At 41.6% G+C, this 25,986-nt stretch overlaps 2 protein-coding genes across 4 annotated transcripts in view; both read right to left on the bottom strand.

The window, feature by feature from the left end:
• Positions 1-25,986, bottom strand: part of LOC106086282 (neurobeachin-like protein 1) — a 296,682-nt gene that overhangs the window by 202,441 nt on the left and 68,255 nt on the right. The gene's annotated exons all lie outside the window — the stretch shown is intronic.
• The window catches only part of LOC106086682 (protein tipE), a 30,281-nt gene continuing 9,251 nt past the window's right edge, over positions 4,957-25,986 (bottom strand). Inside the window, exons 2-3 of one of the 3 annotated variants that reach the window (XM_059360791.1) lie at positions 12,802-14,976; positions 4,957-6,789 (exon numbers count right to left, since the gene is read on the bottom strand). In XM_059360791.1, coding sequence (XP_059216774.1) covers positions 6,726-6,789; positions 12,802-14,117 — 1,380 coding nt within the window. In that variant the 5' untranslated portion in view covers positions 14,118-14,976 and the 3' untranslated portion in view covers positions 4,957-6,725. Of the gene's footprint in view, positions 6,790-6,946; positions 7,119-12,801; positions 14,977-25,986 lie in introns of those variants that run through there. The other 2 variants (XM_013251450.2, XM_059360802.1) reach the window with 2 other exon arrangements.

The following is a 25,986-nucleotide window of genomic DNA, read 5'->3' as shown; positions in this document are numbered from 1 at the left end:
ACGGAAATTCAACAAATACTTCGATTAAATGACTTCCCAAGCAAAGCTATTAAGGACCTTATAAAATTCGTCAAGAATAGAACAGCGAACAACGAAATTGAACCAACACCAAAAATCTTCAAGAAAACGACGTATATTCCAGGTTTACCATCTCCAATATATACAACAGAGAAAAATACCAGATTAAATGTAATTGGGATGAAACTAATTTATGTCAAATGACATATGTAGGAACAACCCAAACTAAATTAAAAACAAGATTATCATCTCACAAATCTGACTAGAAAATCAAGGACAATCCCTTAGAACAAAAAACTGTACTTGCAGCACATTGAACTTTAACAGGGCATACACCAAATTTTAAAGACTTAGCACACAAGAATCCAATCATAAAAGACGATTTACATTAGACATGTTACATATTATTGACACCCCTACAAACAAACGTATGAACTTTAAGAAAGACACAGACAATTGTGGTCAAATTTACTGGAATTTGGTACACAAATACAGACAAAAATGAGAGAGCTTTAGTCGAACTTGTGCGCTATAAAGGAAAAGTCGATTTTTACTTTTTTGTTAAATTTATAGTTAAAACCCGACGGTGGTCGAAATATTGGTAAAAATTACAAATAAAACACCAACATCTGTTTTTGTAAATTGTTCGATGACTTCGAGCCAAACCAAGAAGAGGTTTTTTTTTTTTTTAAATTTGTTAAAAATTTTTCTCTAAGCTGAAAGATGTTCGATTTTCATTTATTCCAGTTAAGACTATAACGGTTAAATCAGACGACAAAAATTGGTTTAACCAGACATGCAGAGATGCTGTCACATGGAAAGAGGTGGCATTCAGGAACTGACGCTTGGATAAAAATTCCAACACTGAACTGCTGCGCAAGCAGGCAGGCAAGAGCTCCGTGTGCCAATGTGCTTAGGCGCCAACAATTTTCTTTACGAACGGCGTCTGCGTACTAAGGTTCTTGCTTCTACACGAGGAAATAAGAGCTTTTGGTCGTTCGTAAAAAGGGTAAAGGGTTCTTTATCTATTCCAACTCTTGTTAAGGATTATCAAACGTTCACTGACCCCGTTGATAAGGCTAACCTGTTGGCTGATATATTTGCAGGGAATTCTTCCCTGTCGGATAGCAATCAACCACTCCCCTCAATCGAAAATGTATCTGGCGTCATGCCCCAGATATTTTCTCAAACTCGTGGAGTTAAAAGGGTTCTTAAGAATTTAGAGGTGAATAAATCCCCGGGCTCGGATTGCATATCAACACTTGTATTGCGCAGGTGTTCTGCGACGCTTGCTCATCCATTACGCAACCTTTTCCACCTTGCATACCGTGCGGGAGTCTTCCCAATACCCAGAAAAGGTAAGGCAAACAACCCTGCGAATTATCGGCCAATTGCGATATGATATGAGAGCGGACTCTCTCCCAAGGTCATGGAGAGCATGGTTAATCTCCATCTTGTGAGGTATTTAGAGTCTAATGGCCTTCTTAACGACCAACAGTATGGGTTCCACAGAAATCGCTCTATGGGCCACCTCATGGCACTTCTGTCGGAACGTTCGAAGAGATGCTCCATGCACCACTTTGGTGAGAATAAGGTTGTGGCTCTAGATATCTCCAAGGCATTTGATATGGTCTGCCACGGTGCACTACTATCAAAGTTTGTCACATTTGGTGTCGGTAATGGGTTCGTTTGATTTATTTCGAGCTTTCTCAGAGATCGGACTATTTGAGTCGTTATAGATGGTTTCTCATCCAATGAGCATAAATTGACCGCAGGTGTACCCCAGGGCTTTGTTCTTTCTCCTTCGATTTTTCTTATATTCATCAACGATCTGTTGGGTCAGACATCGAATCCGATCTACTCATTTGCGGATGACAGTAATCTCCGTCATTCGTACTCATTCGACCATAGCCCGAGTCTTCGAGTGATTGAGGACAAAAGGCGGGTTATGGATGATACACTCTGCCAGGATTTGCTGGCCATTTCTGAGTGGAGTCCAATGAATCGGAAGACTCAGTGCTGCTTGTTGTCACACATCATCTTTGTCTATTAACGGTATCAATGCTGATCAATTAGAAGCTCTTGATGTTCTGAACATGAAAATACAAAGTGATGTCCGTTGGGCTAAACCTGTATTTGAAGTGTCGAAAGAAGCATTCAAGTGTTTAGGCTTCCTTAAACGATGTAAGAATGACTTCACTCCGTCTGATCTTCTTAACATCTACACCACTTTCATAAGGCTGAAGATGCAGTACAACTCACATGTAGGGGCTGGAGCTTCAAAATCATCCCTGAAGCTACTGGACCGTGTACAAAGGAGAACGATGGCAATGATTGTAGACGGTAGGGTATCCAACTCTATTGCCTCCCTTCATCATCGTCGCAATGTGGGTTGTTTGGTGCTGTTCAATCGGTACTCTCATGGTGTGCGCTCGTCTGATATTCGTTTTCTTATTCCTGATGTAAGGATGTATGTCAGGGATAGTAGACATTCCAGGAACTCACACCCGTTTGTAATTGATTGGCCAGCGGACGGCACAATGTATTATAGAGAGAATTCTTATTTCGCCCGAACCGTTCGCATGTGGAATCGACTTCCGGCTAATGTTTTTCCCACCCACTTTGATATCCAGATATTTAAGATAAATGTTAATAAACACTACATCCAATTTCTAATTTCCTTTCGCCAACTCAATGCACTGCATTCATTGGGGACATCCCCTGCGTGTTGGTTGATAGAAAAAAAAGATAAGTAACGAAACGATTTTGAAGATCAAAATAAATTGGGCACCAACAGACAAATCAAATGTACCGGCCCGTCGCTGTGCTGCAGGTCAATGCGGCATAAGCACAAAAAACACTTGCAGTGACATTAAAAGAATGTTCAAGTGCACAACAAAAAGATTTTGGCAATGTTGAAGTGTTTCTTGTTCTTGGTGATTAGTTTGTATCGGAATATTGGAAAGTAAGGTTTTCTTCCCTCTTGTTGCGCTAATGAGAGTTGGAAGACCTATTGAGCCCTGTTTCAAAACAAAAGCGTGCTCTACACCATACTCAATAGTCTTTGGGTATATAGGTCATCTTAAGCAATTTAACAAAGGTGCTGATGATGAGTTACATGGCGTTACAGAAATCGCGATCCACTAACCAGTCAACGTGTTTCGGATAATAACACACTCTTGATCAACTTTTCTAAGTTCTTTGCTATGCTATTATTTGAATAGAAAGAAAGAAAAGATGTTCGAAAAATCACAAAGTTTCTCTAGAGGTAAAATTATAAAATAAAATTACGATTATGACGAAATACTTGTGGGGTTATGGCTCCCCGAAAGTTGGTGAAGTTAAAAGTAGTCAATTTTGACAGCCTGCATCTAAGCCTGTATAAGAAATATGGACCTGAAAGCCTATGTCCTCCCGTACAAATATCTAGAACATTATATGCCGCTATAATCAACAGAGAAAAATTTGTAGACTTATTTCCATTTTTTTTGCCGTTTGGCCCTCTGTTTGGCGCTGTTCGTTGTAAGACAATTGTATTAGTTTACCGCTCACATTATTATATTATATAATTATACAAGTGGTTGGCTGAGTTGGTAGCGCAACTGCCCAGCTAACAATATGATCCGACTTTGTCTGACGTCCAACATGTCTGCACATAGTCGGACGAAACATACGACAATTCTTATCAAATCGGGAAAGAAATCGGTTCAACAAGTCTGAGGGACTTTTTTTTGTTTCTGCTCCGACATCTAGGAACGAAATCGTAACGATTTCAGTACGGCGTGCCGGAGGAATGTTTTGTTTGGTTAATTTTTCGTAACCACGTGTGTTTTGTGTGTTTCTTTTGGAATTGCGTATGGTGCCGTTAACTGTTACCTTGGAATTTTTCTTTTGTTTGTTCACTTGTAAGGCATTCGTCAAGGAATCGTCACAATATCGGACCGATTCGTCACCAAAACCATCCGTATTTTGTAAGAGATTCGTCAAGAAATCGGACCGAAATCGTCTACGAATTCGGTCTTAATTCGGTACAGCGTAAAATTTCCCATTCGAATTTCCCTGAAATTTTGCTCCGACATCGGAACGATATGGCGGTAAATACATCAGATTTCCCTTAGCCGTGTCGTTCCGACTACACGACAACCACTTCTCTCATTTTTAGTTACGATGTCGGTAAGACATCGGATCCGATATCGGATGATTCTTTCGATTGTCGGACCGATGTCGGATCGAAAGAGGGAATTTTTTTAAGCTGGGTGACTAGCAATCGAGAGGACCCATGTTCAAACCCCACTGGCGGCAAAAAGTCTAATATTGAAAAATGATAAAAAATAAGAGTTTAATTAAAAACAACAACATTTAAATGAATAATAAACAAAAAACAAAACAAAAACAAACGCATTTTTATACTCTCCACCATAGGATGGGGGTATATTAATTTCGTCATTCTGTTTGTAACACCTCGAAATATGCATCTGAGACCCCATAAAGTATATGTATCCTTAATCGTCATGTCATTTTAAGTCGATCTAGCCATGTCCGTCCGTCCATCCGTTTGTCTGTCGAAAGCACGCTAACTTACGCTCGCTTTAAAATTTGCACAAATACTTTTTATTAGTGTAGGTCGGTTGGGATTGAAAATGGACCAACTCGGTCCATGTTATGATATAGCTGCCATATATTGGGTTGCCCAAAAAGTAATTGCGGTTTTTTAAAAGAAAGTAAATGCATTTTTAATGAAACTTAGAATGAACTTTAATCAAATATACTTTTTTACACTTTTTTTTCTAAAGCAAGCTAAAAGTAACAGCTGATAACTGACAGAAGAAAGAATGCAATTACAGAGTCACAAACTGTGAAAAAATTTGTCAACGCCGACTATATGAAAAATCCGACTATATGAAAAATCCGCAACCCAATAAAATCTAAATATTGAGTCTTGACTTCTTGAGCTTCTAGAGGACGCAATTCTTATCCGATTTGGCTGAAATTTTGCATGAGGTGTTTTTGTTGTGACTCCTAACAACTGTGTCAAAAATGGTTCAAATCGATCCATAAGCTGATATAGCTGCCACATAAACCGATCTGGGATCTTGACTTCTTGAGCCTCCAGAGGGCGTAATTATCCGATTTGGGTGAAATTTTGAACAACGGCTTCTCCTATGACCTTCAACATACTTGTCAAATATGGTTCGAATCGGTCTATAGCCTGATACAGCTCCCATATAAACCGATCTCTCTATTTTACTTCTTAAGCCCCTAAAGGGCGCAATTCTTACTCGAATTGGCTGAAATTTTACACATTCTACTACGGTCTCCAACTTTCAATTCAATTATGGTCCGAATCGGACTATAACTTGAGAACTTGAGATAGCTCCAATATTGCCTAAAAGGAGATATCGGGAAAAGAACTCGACGAATGCTATCTACCGTGGAGGGTATATAAGATTCGGCCCGGCCATTTATACAATATATTATTATATATAATTGGATCTGTTTATATCTCGGGCAAATTCGAGATACAATTGTATCTAATTGCATCCAACTAGATCTTATTTGATACAGTTAGATCCAATTATATGTATAACCATTATCTGGCATCAGATATAATTGGATCTCACCATATCAACTTTATTTCACTCGGGGCGTTGGTCATGTTGTTAGAGGGAATGAAGAAGCTCCAGTCGAGAAGTCTTTTGAAGATGAACATAAAACGCAAAAAGAGAAGACCAAAACTCTAACAGGGTGATCAAGCGGAGAGCGACATCTCAAAACTGAATGTCAGAGATTGGAGAAGAAGCGCAAAAGATTGAGACGCTAGGTTATCTATTCTACGTTCGGCTAGAGCAATAAATTGTCTGTGATGTGGCCTAATAAAGTTAAGTAGAAAAAGCTTAAAAATATTCTTGTAAATTGTTTAGTTAATTTTAGAAATTTGTTGCTACGTATCGTTCGATTAATTTGTTGTTGTTTTTTTTTCTTCTTGTTATAATCTAATCTAAAAATTAATTGTTGTTGTTGTTCTTAGTTTGTTTGCTTTTTGTTTTGTTTTGTTTTTTTTTGGTTATCTGGAGGTATTTGGGGGTAACACTCCACGCATGCGCGTTTCATTTTCACTTAAAAGCCTTTAGAAATGAATTGCCTTTAGTTTACGATTGTTTTTGACATGAAGTTTGTTTGGATTTGTTTTTTGATAAAATGAAAAATATCTGAATTGAATGGCAATGCTCTTTTGAAAGAAGTCAGTAAGTAAGTATCCTGGGGACAAACAAAAAGGACTTTCGATTATCGTTGGTGTTTTTTTTTTATTTCTATAAATTAGTAGCTTGCTTGGAGTGGCGGGGATTGGAATTGGACTTGTTTCGTTTGTATGTGTGTGTGTGTGTGTGTGTTTTTTATTGAATTTTTTATTAGTTTTAGATTTATTGCATATCCTGCACTATTCTAGAATATTTGGGTTTCTTTTTTAACCAAAATTTTATTTTAATCTTTTTAATCCATTTATGGATTTTGTTCCAAAAACAATTGTTTGCTGCTATATTCATACCGTTATTATTTTTAATAATATTATTACAACTCCAGTCATCTTTGTCGTCATCGACATTGGGGTCGACATTGACGTCGACATCGACATCGCCGTTAGCTTCGGCATTGCCTACGTGCTTCATTGGCTGCAACATTGGCTTCCTCGCGGGCCCATCTCTATTTTATACGGCCGCCACAGGCCCAGGCGGTGTGGAGATGCTCGTCGTCATAGTTTTACTCAGATTCCTGTAAGACAAAAGACTCGTATTGATTTTTGGGGAATTTGTTTTAGCAGGGTTTCTTTTTTTGTTTTGGGCGTAGTGACAAAGGACAAAGGCCTTCTTATTCATATACAAAAATACGCATATTTTTTTTTTTTGTTTTGGTTATACGAGTGGTGTGAAAGTTTAGTAGGCTATCTTAGATCTTAGAAGACAACATTGGTGATAGGGTGGTTGTGGTTTTGGTGATGGTTTTGGTTTTGGTGGTGGTGGTTGTGGCTTAATATGGAAAAGGTCGTATCCTCCGTTGGAGATGACCCCCAGGGCATTGTAGACTAAGAGCATCTTCTAACGCTAAAAGTAGTTGAGAATCAGAGTTAGACATTATTTGAAAGAAGTAGAAGGAAAAAAAAACATTCATTAGACTATTTACAAAAAAAATTATGAAGTAGCCTTTATTTTCCAAAGGACATCTGTACCCAGTATTTAATGTCTTATCTCATTTCCTTACTTTCATTTCAGAGTCTGAGTACTTTTTCTGTAGTCATAGGCATTGCGGTTTTTAGGGAAATAGTTAATCAGATTCTGAGGTTATTCCCAGTTCTTCAGCTCTTCATCATCTCATTCTCGTTTTGAAGCTACTCATTTCGAATTTCTTTTAGCTGCTCTCTACATTTTTTCCTATAAGAAAATTCTCAGATTCTGGAATTTTATTAGTTGTTCTGCTGGTGGTTGCTTTTGAGAATTTTTGTTTTTTAATTTCAAAATCTTTCAGAAGTGAGGGGGATTTGCCAAGTAGTTTGGGTTCTTCTTTTTTGTCACTTCGACCTTTGGATAATTTAGCAAAAATCCCCCTGGCATATGAATATTTTTAATGTTCTCTGATTCTGAAATGGATTGTTACTACTTTAACTACAGGAATTTTTTTGGGGGGGAATTTTTTACTATCGCTTGAATGTGAATGTGAATAATGAGTGTCTTATAATTCCAGAATTATGCATGTCGATTGGTTAGGAAATTCTTATAAAATGATTTAAATGAATTGCCTTTGGCTGGGGGATAGGTATGTGGTGCAAGACAAACAAAAAGTTTCAGATTCTGAGGACTTGATCGTATAGAAAAAAATATCTGGAAAAATATCAAGAACTTAGCAGTAGAGGAGTAACGTGATGTAGTTGTGCTCTTAAATTCTGGGCTAATATTGAGGATGTTAAACAACTTTTGGTAGGATCAAATGATTATACCCGAAAAGGTAGAAAGATGAAAAGAGAATAATAAGACCCATTGATAAGTATACCGATCGGCTTAGAATCACTTCCTGATTCGATTTAGCTATGTCAGTCTATCTGTTGTCCTACTGTCGCAAAATTTTGCACAAGTCACTTTTTTGGTCCAAAGGCAAACACTAACGCAAGTACTCAGCCGAGTACCAGTGTTAGCATAAGATAATTGGTAGTTGATATGGTTCAGTCCAGAAACTAAGTTCCGGGTCGTAAATGGCTCCCGAATTAAGGCAATATGAATCTTGCCCTAACTGATTTTCTACATCAGACCGTGCGTAGCTGTCTCGCTCCGGTGGAGGTTTATTTGAATGACCTCAATCATTGGTCCTCCATTAGATGGGCTTCTGGGGAGTGGCTGATGGTCTCATTGTCGACTCGTTAAGCTGTATTGATATTCCTGTAACTGAACTGTCTGATGTTCCAATATTGGTATCATAGCCTATTCTAGTCTTCCGAATCTTGAGAAAGCCGATTATGGTTCCATCGTTGGGACCCCGTTCGTTAGGCTGTATTGAGTTTCTACATTGCCTGATGTTCCAACATTAGGGTCTTTGCCTAAACTAGTCTTCAGAATCGTGAGTAAATGGGATTCTTGGGAGTAGGTGATGGTCTCATTGTCGACTCCTTGATCGTTAGGCTGCATTGACTGCACTGCCTGATGTTCCAATATTAGGATCTTAGCCTTCCGAATCTTGAGAAAATCGGTACTGGTTCCTTCATCGGTTCTCTGTTCGTTAGGCTGGATTGATTCCATCTTCCCTGTACTGTCTGATGTTTCAGTATTAGGTTCTTTGCCTATCCTAGTCTTCCAAGTCTTGATAAAGTCGGTAATAATTTCATCGTCGGGTTCCTGTTCGTTAGGCTGTGTTGAGTCGCTCATTCCTGCATTGCCTAAAGTTTTAAAGTTTAATATAGTCTTGGTCCCGTACGACGCCATGCTTTTAGTCTTAGCCAAACTTGTCACGGAGACTTTATCAATACACACTACAAGGAGGGTTTCTTCCTCCTTTTCCTCCCTATTTCTCCACGGCCAAACCTTGGTTTTGTCTAAGAATCCCAACATGAGTTCAGTAGCGAATTCGCTGCCCCATCCCAGTCATTGGTGAGTTGGAGGATATCCATCCTTCTCACCAGGTCGAGTTTTTCGCCCTTCCAGGAAGCGTGGATAGATCTGACGAGCTGTCTGACGGTATCAATACATTCTGACGACGCTATAAGCCGCGTAAAGATGTCCCCTTTATACTACTCTCAGCTCATCATATGTATGGGTGAACCCTCTTCGGAGTTCCATACTTGTTCGAAAATCCGCTCGTTAACCAGATCCTCCATTTGGGACTGATGATCTGGCGGAATCTTACCGGATGCATTGTCGATATCGATAACTGCATAAGACATCTCATCTTACCAGGTCAAGCTTTGCGCCCCAGGGAGTGTGGATACTTCCGACGAGCTTCATGACGGTATCAGTACATTCTGCTGATTGAAACCGCAGCGTAAAGATGTCCCCTCTATACTCGCAGCTCAACATTTTTAATGGGTGGACCCTCTTTAAAGTTCCAAACATGTTGGAAAATCCGCTCGTTAACCAGATCCTTCACTTGCGACTGATGATCTGGCGAAATCCTGCCGAATGCATTGCCGATATCGATAACTGCATAAGTCATCTCATCTTATCAGGCCGAGCTTTGCGCCCCAGGGAGTGTGGATACTTCATTTTCTGCTGACGCCAAGCGCAGCGTAAAGATGTCACCTCTATACTCGTAGCTTATCATTTGCATGGGTGGACCCTTTTCAGAGTTCCACACATGTTCGAAAATTCGCTAGTTATCCAGATCCTCCACTTGGGAATGATGATCTGGGGGAATCCTACAGGATGGACTGCCGATATTGATGACTGCAGAAGTCATCTCATCTCTGCTGTGTTTCCTTGCCACTCACGCGTAAGAGGGCAGCCCTTACCTTTTTCAGCGACCATCTTCCCCTTACGTGATGGCTGGGTCGTCCTTTTGAAAGTCATAGTCCTCCATGAAGACTCAGTGGCCGTGCGCTCATTCCGACCTTGCCACTCTCCGCAGGACATTGTCTGGAGTCCACATTGCGGGAGGGCTGGATTGGTCTTCCCAGTATACTTAAAAGCGGGGAGCTCTTTTTTCTTTTCAGCGTTTAAGCAGTGTTATGCTCTTCGGAAGATCTGATTCCCAGAAATGTTCAGAATGTCAATTCTATCCCTACCAGTATCCTGCACTCCAGGCAGTGTTCTGCGAAGGGAGAAAAAGCCGGAACGATGGAGGCGCGTACGGCCCCTGAGTCACAATAGAGGACTGCGACTTTCAAAAGTACGACACAGCCATCACGAAAGGGGAAAATGGTTGCTGAGAAAGGTAAGGAGCCGCCCTCTTACGCCGGAGTGGTAAGGAAGCACAACAGAGATGAGATGACTTATGCAGTTATCGATATCCGCATTGCATCCGGTAGGATTCCATCAGTCCCAAGAGGGGGATCTTATTAAGGAGCGGATTTTCGAACTTGTATGGAACTCTAAAGAGGGCCCACCCATACAAATGATGAGCTGTGAGTATAGAGGCAACATCTTTACGCCCTATTGCGCTGCCGGTGCATACTCCTCAGTCTCCTTCGTCGTGCTCCGGGTTGCTGTCTCGGTCTTCTTGTGAGAATAGCGAAGCCCTCACTCACTTCTGGTGTCATCCCGCGATCTCCATTTCTCCACTCAACTGCGATGACTGTTACATTGACACAGTCGATGTCAGAATCTGAATCGGAAAGGCTGGGGACGAACTCTGCATCCCTCTGGTTTATCCGTCTCTTCCTCATTTGTTAGTCTGCCGACTGGTTGAGCGCTTGAAGCATTACTCTCGACTACAGGTGCCAAGGCACCCACACCTATAAAAGGACGGACAACATACTACGGTCCGATGACACCACCGCAGCTTTTGGGTCTTTGGAGTCCATTTTGAGCTTACTCCCGAATGGATCTAAAATTTCCGCCTAATAGAAATTACCTATCCCGAGTTCCACACATGTTCGAAAATCCGCTCCTTAATAAGATCCTCCACTTGAGACCGACGATCTGGTGGAATCCTGCCGTATGCACTGCCGATATCGATGACTGCATAAGTCAGCACATCTCGATGTGCTTCTTAGCCACTCTGGTGTAAGTGGGCGGCGACTATCTTCCCCTTTCTTGATGGCTGTGTCCTCCTTCTGGAAGTCATAATCCTTTATTGATACTCAGGGGCCGTACGCGCATCCTTCGTTTCGACTTTGTCTACCTCCGCAGGACACTGTCAGGAGTCTCTGTTGCGGAAGGGCTGGCTTGGTCTTCCCAGAGTACTTGAAAGCGGAGGAGCTCTTTTTTTTTCTTTTGCCAGTTCTATCACTTCCAACACCCTGCACTTTCGCCCGATTACGCTGCCGGAGCATACTCCTCTGTCTCCTTCGTCGTGCTCCGGATTGCTTTCTTTGTCTTCTTGTGAGCTTAGCGAAGCACTTGCTCACTTCACTGTCCCATCTCGTGATTCGGCTGCGATGACTGTTACATTGACATTGTCGATGTCAGAATCTGAATCGGATACACCACCTTTACTTAAAGGCTGGGGACGAACTGTGCATCCCTCTGGTTCATCCATCTCTTCCTCATTAGTGAGTCTGATCCCAGCTAACAATATGATCCGATTTTGTTTGACGTCTGACATGTCTGCTCATAGTCGGACGAAACATACGACAATTCTTACCAAATCCGGAAAGATCTGTTTGACAAGTCTGAGGGAATTTATTTTTTTGTTCCGACATTTAAGAACGAAATCGTAAAGATTTTTGTACGGCGTGTCGGAGGAATGTTTTGTTTGGTTAATTTTTATTTTTGCATAGCAACATTTCATTACCACATGTGTGGTATGTACACAAGTGGTGGAGGGGGAATATTTTGTTTTTGTTTTTTGGAAATCGGACCGATTCGTCGGCAAAATCGTTCACATCTCGTAAGACATTCGTCAAGAAATGGGTGCGAAATTGTCTACTAATTCGGTCCCAATTCGGTAAGACGTAAAATTTACCTGGAATTTTGCTCCGACATCGGTCCGATATCGGTACGATATGACGGTAAATATATCAGATTTCCCTCCCGATTTTTCCCGGAATTTTGCTCTGACATCGGTACGATATGGCGGTAAATATATCAGATTTCCCTCTGCTGTGTCGTTCCGACATGACCAGTACTTCTCTCGTTTTTATTTACGATATCGGTAAGACATCAGATCCGATGTCGGATGATTCATCCGATTTTCGGAGCGATGTCGGACCAAAATCGGAAAATTTTGTTAGCTGGAATGTTAGTCTGATGACTGGTTGAGCCCTTGTAACATTACTCTCCACTAGAGGTGCTAAGGCACCCACACCTTTAGCAGGGGCGGACAACAAGCTACGGTCTGATGCCACCAGCGCTGCTGTTGGATGTTTGGAGTCCATTTTGAGCCTATTCCTGAAAGGTTTTAACATTTTTCCTAAAAGGTACCTGTTACAAGATAGTTTTCTTCGAGGAGCGAATTCAAAACACGTTCGCTCCTATCAACGGTCTTATATTTTGTCTCATATTTCCAAAGTTTTTGGCATGTTTGTTAACATTTTTCTTTCTCAAAAACTCAATTCCTACCAAAAGTTGAATAACCCAGAGTCATGATTTTCCAAAACATTTAAAGCATTGAATTTGATTAGAAAAAAAAATCGCCACTACTTACCCTTGCACTGAATTTGATGTGGATATAATGCCATTGTCCAATGAATCCCTCGACAGTTCATCGGCCATCTGGACCTTGAGTTGATGACCGAATGAATTCATGTCTGAGTTCGGTGTCATCACCGAACCTGGTGTGTGAACACGATATTGGCCGGGTGTTGTGACCGAGCCAGGCTGTGATATTGAGTTGGTCATGCCCGGGCCACCATTGGGCAGTATGCCGTCGACAATACAACTCTCACCCGTCGTCGAGTCGTGCATATTTATCACCTGACTGCCCGCCACATTATCAGCCAGAGCGGCGCCATCACTGTCATCCACACCCTCATCATCGATGTCCATGTCCTCGGCATTCTTGTCCAGCGGTGCCGTCTCCTCGTCCTCATTGTAGATTTTGAAATAGGCATATGTCAAATAGATCACAGATATGATAAAGGAGGGTATGGGTATGGCCATCGAGTACACCAGATTCAGAGTGTTCTGCCAGTAGTCCAGATCACTGATGACCACACTAGGATCCACTTTGGAATAGTAGCAGGGAAACTTGACGCCCAGCTTCTTGTAGCGCTTCAACCAAATGGTGCAGTTGAGAACGGGCGGATAGCCGCAACCCTTGACGTTGGGATACAAATGGGCGCCCACAAAAAAGTATTTGCTGTCATTGCCACTCATAAGGCCTCGGTTCAGCTCGGAGATCTCTTCGAACACATCACTGTCATCGGCGGTGATCAGAGCGTTTTCAGAGTCTAGGCCGGAGTCTTCGATGAGGAAACCATTGGAGCCATCCTCATCGCCAAAGTTCAGATGCTCCATGGTCATGAGGCCACCTCCTCCTCCTCCCCCGCCATCGCCACCCTCATCCATGGCGGCCATGGCCTCGTGCATGCCCAAATCATATTCGTAGTCGCGCAACGCTCTCGTATAACGATCTGTGCGCTTCTTGGGCGGAATCACTTTCTCAGCCTCCTTGAGGTTGATGTGGTATTCGGTGAAATTGAACTCATCCGTATAGTTGTACAAATTGAGGCGATAGTTGACCATAATCTGGGTACACTCGAATATTTCTCGGGTGCAGCCCTCGCGGCATGACGACCAACTGCAGTTGCGTGCCCCGGCACGCTCCACCGTCGAGGAAGTTTCACACAGCGCAGGTACCTCTTCGAATTGCATGAATATCGTGGTGAAGGCCGGTTCTATGACGAACGGCACCAAAAAGAGGAAAGCAAACATGCTAAAGGTACCAAGCAGTATGAAAAAGGCAGTCGTATAAAAGAGCAATTTCTCGCGCAGGGTACGAATTTCCAGCTCATCACCCATTGTTTGAGGTTAATTGCTTGAGTGTGTGTGTGTGTAGTTAAGTTGTATTATTTTTTTATTGTTAAGTCTAAGTCTAAGCTTAAAAACTAAGCTAATTTTTGTTTTTGTTGTTATTAATTTAAAAGTTTAGTTTTTGTATTTTAAGCGTGGGTTTAATTACTTGATGTTTGTTTTTTATCTCCTCTGAGCTAACTGAGAGATCAAAAGAGCGCTTAGTTGGGCTGAGTAAAAGTTTTGCAGCGTTATTACTCCAAGTTTGCGATAAAGAGAGAGCGAGAGAGAGCTAGCGGGCGAGAGTGAGATATAGACACACACATACACTGAGAGTTTAAGAGCAAAAATGTAGAGCGAAATAGCGCACTGGAGGATTTTCTTTAAGTTGACTGATGTTTATTTTGTAGTTTTTGTTGATTCTTTGGTTTTATTGCGGCTGTTGTTGTTTTTACTTAAATCTAGTAGAGATGAGTTTTAGTGCAACTTTTATATCACAGGGTGTTTAGGTTTATCATTTAATTCTATTCCAATTTAGTTTTGTAGCTTTCTTTGCTGCTTTGTAAATCACTACTTCTTTGTGGGGATTATTCACAGGGTTACCATGGCATTTTAATTCTTTGCCTTTTCCTGGTTGTTTTTTTTTTCTTTTTTAAATAAAATTTTCTTTCGGATTATGCTTTAATTTCTTCATGCTGATTTTTTTTTTCTAAGAGTTTTTGAGTTCTTTATTTTTCTGCGGATTATTTATGATTGTTATGATTTGTTGCTTTTTGTTCTTAAAAAATTATATTGCATTTTGTCCATTTTTATTGATTTTACTTGGGGAAATTAATTATTTATTTTGATTTCTTTTTTCGAAGGAGTTCTAGTTTTTTTGTTTTTTTTTTAAACATCGATTTTGTATGAGGTTGAAATATGTATGTTTTTAAAACAACTCTTTATCACTTAGGTTGAATTATAATTTAGGCATCATTCTCAAGTTTGAAATCAACAAAGCATTTTCTTTTTTTATTTCATCTGAAACCAAGAACATTTATTATATGACTTTGTTCCATGCTATTTACGAATATGGGCAAGTCTTTGGGTTGAGATTTTGGAAAGGAGTCCTTTGTGGATTAATTTATTTTTTTTTTTTCACTTTAGTTGCAGACTTAATAATCAGAAATAAAAATCATTATCGATATTACGCGAAACAAATGTTTGACGAATATTTTTATAAAAATCTAATTTTTACCAAATTATTTAAGAAAATCTAAGGATTTTAAAAATTTTATCTTATTTATACAAAAACAAGTTATGGTCCGATTCGAACCATAATGGAATGAATGTTGGAGACCATAGTAGAAGTCATTGTGAATTTTGAAGGTCATGGGAGAAGCCGTTGTACAAAATTTCACCCAAATCAGATAGCGCTCTCTAGAGCCCCAAGAAGTCAAGATTCAAGATCGGTTTATATGGCAGCTTATATCAGATTATGGACCGATTTGAACCATACTTAAAAGAGACGAAACACGTCGTGCAAAATTTCAGCGAAATCAGATAGGAACTGCGCCCTCTAGAGGCTCAAGAAGTCAAGACCCCAGATCGGTTTATGGACCGATTTCAACTATACATAGCACAGATATAGGAAATCATAACAAAACGCCTCATGTAAAAAAAATTGCGCCCTGTAGTGGCTCAAGAAGTCAAGGCCCAAGATCGGTTTATATGGCAGCTATATCAAAACATAGACGGATATGGCCCAATGACAATCCCAATCTAACTACACTAATAAGAAGTATTTGTGCAAAATTTCAAGGGCCTAGCTTTACTCCTTCGAAAGTACGCGTCCTTTCGATAGACAGACGGACGGACATTGCTAGATCGACATAAATGTTATGATGATCAAGAATATATATACTTTATGGGGTCTGAGACGAATATTTCGAGGTGTTCCAAGCAGAATAACGAAATTAGTATACCCCCATCCTATGGTGGAGGGTATAAAAAAAAATAAAAACATGTCGGGATCACAGGGGCAGTGAGATCCGCAGCAACGCAGGTAGGCCTAGAGGCGATGCTGGATATGCAGCCCATTGAGGCCTATATTCGGAACTGCGGTCGTGTTTAGGCTGAGGGAGCTCGGCATGATAAAGGAGGATGACCACAGTTCGATTCTGGAAATTATGGATGCGGCTGGTAGACTGAGGAGGATCTCCGTCTACCTGGCACTAGTAACGACTGGAGTGAGAGCATTCGCGATTCGATTTCCTGAGAGGTACGAATGAAGGGCGAATGGTGTACTTGAGAAGGATGAGACCTCGATCTACACAGATGGCTCCAAGATGGAGTCAGGGACTAGATTGGGGGTATACTCTGATGCACTCAATATCAGCGTGTCTCTGAGACTGCCGGACGAGTGAACGGTCTTTCAGGCAGAGGTCTGTGCCATTGCAGTGGCCGCAAGAGAAATTCTAGAACTTATGTGGACTATATGGCCGTCGCTCAAGCCTAAAGGTCGAGATGCGTGGCGGATTGTTTGTTCAGCCGTGCCGAACTTTGGATGCCCACAACCAACCATACTTTTTTTTTACAACTCCACTACCATATCCATAATAATATGCAAATGTCAGCTGGTATGAATCATATTTCATTCAGGTACCGAAAACTCTCATACAAGTCACAGTTTAAGCGGAGTCGGGCAAAAAATCCGCTTTTTATGGGATTAAGACCCTAAATTGGATGATCGGTTTATATGGCAGCTATATCTAACTAAAGTCTGATCTGAACCGTATGCTATTCGAATTCCAGCGAATTCGGCAATTTCGGCAAATTCAACTTTTATGGGCTTAAGACCCTTAATCGGGAGATCGGTCGGATCGATCGGCTATATGGCAGCTATATCTGAATAAAGACCGATCTGAACCATATTTGAGCCGTATATCGGGAAGCTTTAATCAACTCACTTTTTCAAATTTCAGCGAAATCGGATAATAATAGCGGCTTTTATGGGCTTAAGATCCTCCATCGGCAGATCGGTCTATATGGCAGCTATATCTAAATTGTGCCCAATCTGGAACATTTTTAGGTGTGATGACGGAAGAGTTCAAAAAACTCACTGTTTCAAGTTTCAGCGAAATCGGGTTATAAATGCAGCTTCTATGGGCTGGGTTCGATCTGAACCATATTTGATTCGGATGTCGGGAGGCTTAAAACAACTCAATGTTTCCAATCTTATCGAAATCGGATAATAAATGCGCCTGCTACGGGCTTAAGACCCTAAACCGGCATATCGGTCTATATGGCAGCTCTATGTAAATATGATCCGGTATGGGGCATATTTGGTTTATATCGGGGAACTTAGTACAACTTTCTGCTTCAAATTTCAGCGATATCAAAAAAAAAAAAAAAAATGCGGCTTTTACGGACTTAAGACGCTAGAATGGTGCGCCATATATAGGGAAGCCTGCCAGTAATGAGACTTGTGGGTCAACCAGTCGAACCGGATGACCCACCTACACAGGGCTTGTCGGGTCCTGTTTCGATGCCTTCCCCCATTGTCGCGATTTTGGCAGGGTGATTTTCAGTCTGCTGCAATCCGCCAGACTTTAACCATGCGGTTGGTAGTTCCTCAGGCAAGTGTTCAGCAACGACTGCTGAGTCGTCTCCTGATTCCCTAACCCCACCCCTTCTATAGACCTTCAGTTTCAACTTGTTGAATCCACAGGATACAACTCCTTCAGACTTGTTGAGGTCTGCTAGACCGCCGGAGTTTAGTATGAAGACTGCATGTCTCCAGTCTCCAGTCACCATCACTACCATTCTTCCTGGCGGTGATTGAAAGATTGGGACTACATTCCCTTAGTCTTCCAAGTATCGCTTCAGGATCTGAGAGAATCCTTGGTATCCAAGCATACACCATTGGTCGAGAAGCAATATCTTGCTTCTTGACTAAATCTAGTGCTGCAAATGGCTAGATTTCGCAAATCTTTTTCAACGTTCAACGATGCATTTCAATTGAGCGTTGATCCCCGAAGGCATTTAGTCTGTATCGGCCCCAATTTCAGCCTGCATCGTCACAAACTGGAGGAGACCCTGGAAATTCCGCAAGGACATCGGAGTGTACTAATGACAGTCTATTGACTATCCCACTCCAATTGTTCCTAGGTATGCAGACCTGTTCTTCTTCCATGTCGACAACTGTCATCACCAAACTGTCCCTAGCGACATTAGCAAAGATTCTTGGACCCATCTTACTATTGATCGCCCTCCTGACTGCGGTGCAGTTTCCGAATTTAGACGTGTACTCTTTGGGATAGCCTGTGCAGTGAGTCCCCATACTCAACTTAGGGAGTCTCGTTTCCAATTAGTGAGAGTCTTAGGACCATTCGCACCAAGCCTCTCAATAACCCTGAGGGCGATGCGAATTTTATTATTCCAACCTCTTAAAGAGCGTGTGGGTTTGCCGGGGAAGGCCGATGTGAAGATAGAATAGGTTCGGCCTTGTCCTTAAGACTCGAACCAGATGTATTCGTCAAAAGCCCTTGCTGACCAGTCATCTGTCGGCTTGTGGAGCCTGGAGCAGTCATTACAATATTAAGGGGCCTGACAAGAGGCGCCAGGACCAACTAATTTTGCACATGATCTCAATAACACCTCAGCTCTAAAAATTTCAAAATTCAAAGAAGTAGATAAAGTTACTGACTATCTCAAAGTTGTGGTTCCCAACTTTCTCCATTTTCTATACCTGCTCGGTTGTACAGGGCGTCCTGGGAGTTGAAACCATCCATTTCGTCTTATCTCTATTTACTGCCAGACCCATTTTCACTGACTCTCTTTCGATTCTTTCAAAGGCAGCAGTTACTACTTTCGGTGACCAACCTACGATCTCGATGTCGTCGGCATAGGCGAGTAGCGAGTGTTCTCTTGTGATTAGTGTGCTATATCTGTTCACATCTGCATCTCGTATAATCTTCTCCAGCAGAATGTTAAAGTAATCACACGATAAGCTGTGGAACGTGTTTCAGCAAGCGTCATTCTGCAGAGTCCTATTAATTTTGCAGGGATACCAAACTCAAACATGGCTTGAAATACCCTTGAACGTAAAGGGGTATCGAAAGCGGCCTTGTATCCAACAAAGGGGTGGTAGGTGTTGATTTATCCTTCTAGGGTATTTTCCAGGAATTGCCGCAGTGTGAATATCTGGCCCAGGGTGGATTTATCAGGTTTAAAGCCGCATTGATAGGGCCCTATTATCTCATTGGCTTTAGGTTTTAATTTTCTACACAGCACGCTCGAGTATCTTGTATGCGATGGGGAGGAAACTTATTCCTCTGTAGTTGGCACATTCCGTCTCGTCTCCTTTCTTGTGTACGGAACATAGTATGATGAGGTTCCAATCATCGGGTATGCGTTCTTCTAGCCAGATTGCACAGATAAGCTGATGCATACGCCTTATCAGCGTGTCGCCTCGGGTCACTACTACTTGGACCTCATTCTGACTAGGAGGTAAACATTTTATACCATCATCATTGATTGGTTCTGCGGTATTTTCTTCGACGCCAACGTTGGACACTAGCAGTTGGGTAAAATGTTCTTTCCATATCCTCAGCATGCTATCTGTGTCAGTTACCAGATTTCCTTCTTTGTCTCTGCAGGAGAATGTGCCTGCACCAAAGTCATCGGTTTGATGTTTAATTCTTTGGTGGAATTTCCCGACTTCATTCTGACTCCTGTACATCTCAATTCGCTCACACTCACGTCTTTCCATTTCCTTTTTCTTTCTGCGGAATAGACGTTTCTCCCCTCTCCTTTTCTTCCGATAGCTCTCCTTCATCTGGCTACTGATTGCAGGATTGCTCTGTATGCCGCAATCTTGACTTCAGTAGCATGTCGACACTCTTGGTCGTATCATGGGTTTCTTCCAGGAGGCTTCCGGTACCCAAGTACGGATTTCGCTACATTTTCCATGGAGTGGTCAATAGTTTGCCACTGCTCCATTATATCATCGGAACAAGGAGTGCTTTCATCAAGCACTTGGGTCAGTGGAGTATGCCGTTGCCATCTGTTGTGTTTGGGTGCAAACCTTTCCTGCAACAACGGGTGCAACGGGTGCAAACCTTTGCTGCAACAAGGTAATGATCCGTATCTATATTCGCTCCACGGATCGATCGTATATCTAACATGCTAGATGAATGCCTTTCATCGATCACAACGTGATCAATTTGGTTCCTCGTGTTTTGATTGGGTGACAGCCATGTGGCTTGGTGAATATTTTTATGTTGAAATATGGTGCTACTAGTTACCATGTTTTTTTGCCACTGCGAAATCTATCAGCCTCAATCAATCAATCAACACATTCCAGAACGATATCTCGTGGAGGCTAAACTTTCCTTCCCTATTTTCGCATTAATATCTCCCAGAACGATTTTAATATAATGGGCGGAGCAGCGGTCATATTCTCTCTCTAGGCGCTCGTAGAAAATATCCTTGGTCTACTCATCTTTGACTTTCGTCGGAGCGTGGTCACAAATAAGGCTGATGTGGAAGAATTTGGCTTTTATGAGGATTGTGGCTAGCCTCTAATCCACCGGAGTAAAGCTGGAGACAAGGTGTTTCAGTCTCCGACTAACCACAAATCCACAGCCTAATTCATGCCTTGTGTTATGGCAGCTATAGTATAGTTTGTCACCGTTTGGTGTTGTAGTGACGCCATTTCCAGTCCATTGCACTTCCTGTAAGGCGGTAATATCTGCCATGTACTTCTCTAATACATCCACCAGTGCGTATACTGCACCTGCTCTATAAAGAATGCGGACATTTCGAGGTACATATCCGCAAATCATGGTCCTTTTTTCGTTTGCGTGGGTCTTCAAGGTTGGGAGGTTCGTTTTTCTCACAGAAATTCTCATAGTTTTCCGTGGGCGGTTTACTGGCCCAGCGGCCCGACGGCATGGGTTTTGTGGGATTGCCCTTGTATCCCTCGTTGTGGCGAGCCGCTTGCTCCAAGATCCGACGCTCGCCTCCAGGTGCCCCTAACCTGGGAACAGACGCAGATGTTGCCCATTGGTTATTTACAGGCGCCAATAACTCGCCTTGTAATCTCGAGTATCATTGGCACTCAGTATTTAATTAAGAGCCATTGCCACCTGACTGCTCACTGAGACTCTCCTCTCGAAAATCGAAATATTGATCTAAGACCCCATAAAGTATATATATATTCTTGATTGTCTCGACATCCTGAGTCGATCTAGCCATGTCCGTTCGTCCGTCTGTCGAAATCACGATAGTGGTCGAACGCGTAAAGCTAGTCGCTTGAAATTTTGCACAGATACCTAATATTGATGTAGTTCGTTGGGGATTGCAAATGGCCCATATCGGTTCAGATTTGCATATAGCTCCCATGTAAACCGTTCTACCGATTTGACTTCCTGAGCCCCAGGAAGCCTCAATTTCCTCCGATTTGGCTGAAATTGCATGTGGTGTTCCATTATGACTTCCAACAACTGCGCTTTGTACGGTCCAAATCGGTCTATAATCTGATATAACTCCCATATAAGCCGATCTCCCGATTTGACGTGTTGAGCCCTTAAAAGCCTTAGTTTTTGTCCGATTGGGCAGAAATTTTGCATTTGATGTTCCGTTATGACTTCTAACAACTGCGCTTAGTACGGTCGAAATCGGTCAAGAACCTGATATAGGTCCCATATAAACCGATATCCCGATTTGACAGCATGAGCCCCTGGAAGCCTCAATTTTCATACGATTTGTCTGAAATGTTGCAAATGGTGTTATGTTACGACTTGCAACAACTGTGTCAAGTACGGTCCAAATCGGTCTATAACCTGATACAGCTCCCATATAAACCGATCTCCCGATTTGACTTTTTGAGACCCTGGAAGCCTCAATTTTCATCTCATTTGGCTGAAATTTTGCATGTGGTGTTCCGTTATGACTTCTAACAACTGCGCTTAGTACGGTCTGTAAGTTATGTCAAAGAATAATTTGTAGTATATGAGAGTTTTAAAACTTCATATAAATAATAATACAGTCTCACGTTGGACACCATTCCGTTATGACTTCCAACAACTGCGTTTAGTACGGTCGAAATCGGTCAAGAACCTGATATAGCTCCCATATAAACCGATATCCCGATTTGACAGCATGAGCCCCTGGAAGCCTCAATTTTCATACGATTTGTCTGAAATGTTGCAAATGGTGTTATGTTACGACTTGCAACAACTGTGTCAAGTACGGTCCAAATCGGTCTATAACCTGATACAGCTCCCATATAAACCGATCTCCCGATTTGACTTTTTGAGACCCTGGAAGCCTCAATTTTCATCTCATTTGGCTGAAATTTTGCATGTGGTGTTCCGTTATGACTTCTAACAACTGCGCTTAGTACGGTCCAAATTGAACTATAACCTGATTTAGCTCCCATATAAACCAATCTCCCGATTTGACGTCTCGAGCCCTGACAAGCCTCAACTTTTGATCGATTTGGCTGAAATTTTGCATTTGGTGTTCCGTTATGATTTTTAATATTTGTGACAAGTATGTTCCGAATCGGTCTATAACCTGATATAGCTCCTATATAAACCAATCTCTCGATTTCACTTCTTGAGCCCTTACAAGCCGCCATTTTTGTCCGATTTGGCTGAAATTTTGCACATAATATTCTGTTATGATTCTCAACAAATGTGCCGGGTACGGTCCAAATCGGTCTATTACCAGATATTGCTCCCATATTTTAGCAGGATCCATGGTGGTGGGTTCCCAAGATTCAGCCCAGCCGAACTTAGCTTGATTTTTTTTAGAGAGTGATATTTTCCTTTTCGTGCAAAACATTTTGAAATAGGACAATAAAATTCCTAAAATATTGTAAACAAATGTTTTTTTTTCTTGTATTCTACTTAACCCACTCATATAGAAATATGTCATACAATTCAATGCCTATACTATATAGGGAGAAAAGCAAATGTTATGAAAGGAAAAGGCAGCTACAAAAAAGGCCAGCAACAATGTCTATAAAATACAAGTATTTATATACAAAATATACAACTATTAAATTATAGATAAAACAATCATTGGCAGCAAAAGCAGCAACAACAACAACAACAACAACTATTACAGTGCCCCATCAAACAATCCAATCGGTTTGATCTACTTGGGCCAAAAGCTTGAACATCTACTTGCCACTTGCCTACTGTCACTAAACACTTCTTGGCAACCAAAGGGGAAAGACATCAACTCATACCACAATGCTAATAACTCATCTTGACTACGTCATCAATTGGGTTAGTCACGAAGCCAAAGAAAGGACACGAGTAAAAGGCATGCTTGCTTAAGCCACACAAAGAGCCAGAGTGAGGGTGGAAGAGATAGAGGGAGCAAGGCGACAACAATGCTTGGGTTACAAAACGATAGGCAACGAAACAATGTGTTGGTATACATTAAAAATATTCTGACAATATAAATAATAGAAAGGATATCCCCTGACCGGAGAGGCCTGCAACAATAGGCCTAGGCGTAGGGTCCGGCCATAGCACATTGACAACCCCTTGACAATCCTCTTGATATGTGTATGTCAACAATGGCACTCAGAATGGAGGATGACGACGACGACGATGGCTACGACGACTATAATGAAATCTTAATCGAATAGCACAACCGGAACAGAAAACGCAAAAACAGCAGCATAATTATCCAAATGCCAAATGCGTTGGGAGGAAGTCATTGTTGGCGTTTGGCGTTTTTGGCTGTTGTTACACAACGCAAACGGAAATACTGTGGTGGTCTTTCTAAAAATTCTAAATGAATAATTATAATTAAAAAATATTCCCCAGAGTCTCGTACATATTTAACTATACCATTAGCAGCTATTAAGCTCATCCACAGCAAGAATAAATGCTCTCTCAGGCTGCGCCAGGCAGACAGACAGACAAACAGCTATTTCGGCAGCCGGTTAGGCAGCCACAACAATGGATGGTTGCGCTAATCAAAGGATATGTTGTCATGCATATAACTTGTCTCGAGTTCACACGCACAAACGCATACACACACACACACACACATCCATCTACCCAATCATACTCCACCCAAGCCGAAAAATTAAAAGAACCCCTCATACACTTTTATAGCCGCCCGTACTTGTCATCATAACACCTTAAATGACCTGTTTTTTGCCTTATTTGTTCTGTTTTCTAATTAAAATAACCTCTCTGAACATTTAGCAAAAATACCAAGCAGAAAGTGTGAGAGAGAGTGAGAGAGAGTGGGGGAAGGGGAGAGTGCAAGCAAGAGCGGCCGCAAGGTAGTGATGTTAGTGAATGGTGCGTTGAAGAGACAAAGTATTAACCTAATGAATTATAAATTATTAATATAGAACAGCAACAACAGCACAGCGGCAACAACAACAACAACAATCATGACCCCCCAACCAGAGAGTACCGTTAGCCGCTACTTGCATTTCATAAAACCTGAAATTATGAGAGGTTAATAAGTCTAAATGTTGGTTATGGTTAGAAAGAGGCCATAAACCTTCCAACAAAAAAAGGGTCAACCTAAACGCAAATAGTCGAGTTTTGATTTAAGGCCCATGGCAGAAGATATAATTTTTTTTTTTTTATGGTGTTGGGGTGGGGGAAAAAAAAGGGATAAACCACATAAATAAATTAAAGTACAGACCAAAAGAAAAAACCAAAAAAAGACAGATGCCTTGATGAACTCTCCATGCAGCTGAATGGGGGAAGGATAAGCCTAAGACCTTCTATGGTCAATATCAAAGATTTACTTCACTTCTTTAAATATACGGCAAATAAAAACCACAAACTTTTTTAAGGTTTTAAACCTGTTACCAGGGTTTGGATACAACTTCTCACCTGTGTTATAACTTTAGCTGTAAGCACAGAACATGTGGCATTTGATATAGGTTTGGTTAGGTTGAAATGAAGGCGCGGATATAAATCCGATCCATGCCACTGAGGACATACTCCTAAGCCAGTAGTCGGCTTGTTGTGCGCTCTAAATACTAAAAAAGTTACCTCGAAAAAGAAAATCTAAGTTAGGGATTGTTTTCCATGCCACGCCCCTGAATTGGTTCCCCAGCAAAGTGCCGGTATCTGTTAGCCGTGAAAGCCGTGCAATTACATGGGAAATGCTCCAACGTCTCATAATCTTCCCCGCATGGCCTAATTAGGTTAGGTTTAAGTAGCAGTCTGCCATCAGACTCACTTAGACGTTTTCATCCATTGTGATACCACAGGAACAGAAGAAGGAAGATGCCTTCTAGCTCCTACGGTTGAACCATCCAGATCGCTTTAAAAAGCCCAAGAACTTGCGAATGTTCACATCCGCTAAAAAAGACAGGTTCTCAAAAAAAATGAGAACCTAAAGCGGAACTTCTTCTGACTGCTAGTGCAGGCTCACACACAGAAAGTGTTCTGTAGTCTCTTCTTCTTCGATGTCCTCACAGCTTCTGCAAATGTCTTTACTGGCAACCTTAGGTCGGTCAGCATGTTTTCCGATTAGACAGTGACCTGTCATGACGGACACAATGACTGCGACGTCTGTTCTAACCTATGACAGCAAAGCGGAAGATCTCTGCAAGTCTAGATTAGGCCAAATAGTTTTGGAATGCTCACAGTCCCCTCTTTGTGACCATCTATCATTTGTCACTATTCGAGCCTGGTCCAGAAAATTTAGTTTACATGTCGCTAGAGGCATATCCAAAGATTCCAGTTTCCCTGGAGTTTCCAGTCTCGTCCTCTTTACAATTCCCTGGGATCTCTTTGTGGCCCGGCAGCCAGAACAGGTGAATTTTGAATTGTTCAGCCACCGCGTTGAGAGGTCTGCGACAGTCGAGGACGGGTTTTGTGTTCAGAAATGCGTTCTT

Source organism: Stomoxys calcitrans, chromosome 1 (genome assembly GCF_963082655.1).
Source record: "Stomoxys calcitrans chromosome 1, idStoCalc2.1, whole genome shotgun sequence".
Lineage (NCBI taxonomy): Eukaryota > Metazoa > Arthropoda > Insecta > Diptera > Muscidae > Stomoxys > Stomoxys calcitrans.
This window is presented reverse-complemented; position numbering and strand designations above follow the sequence as displayed.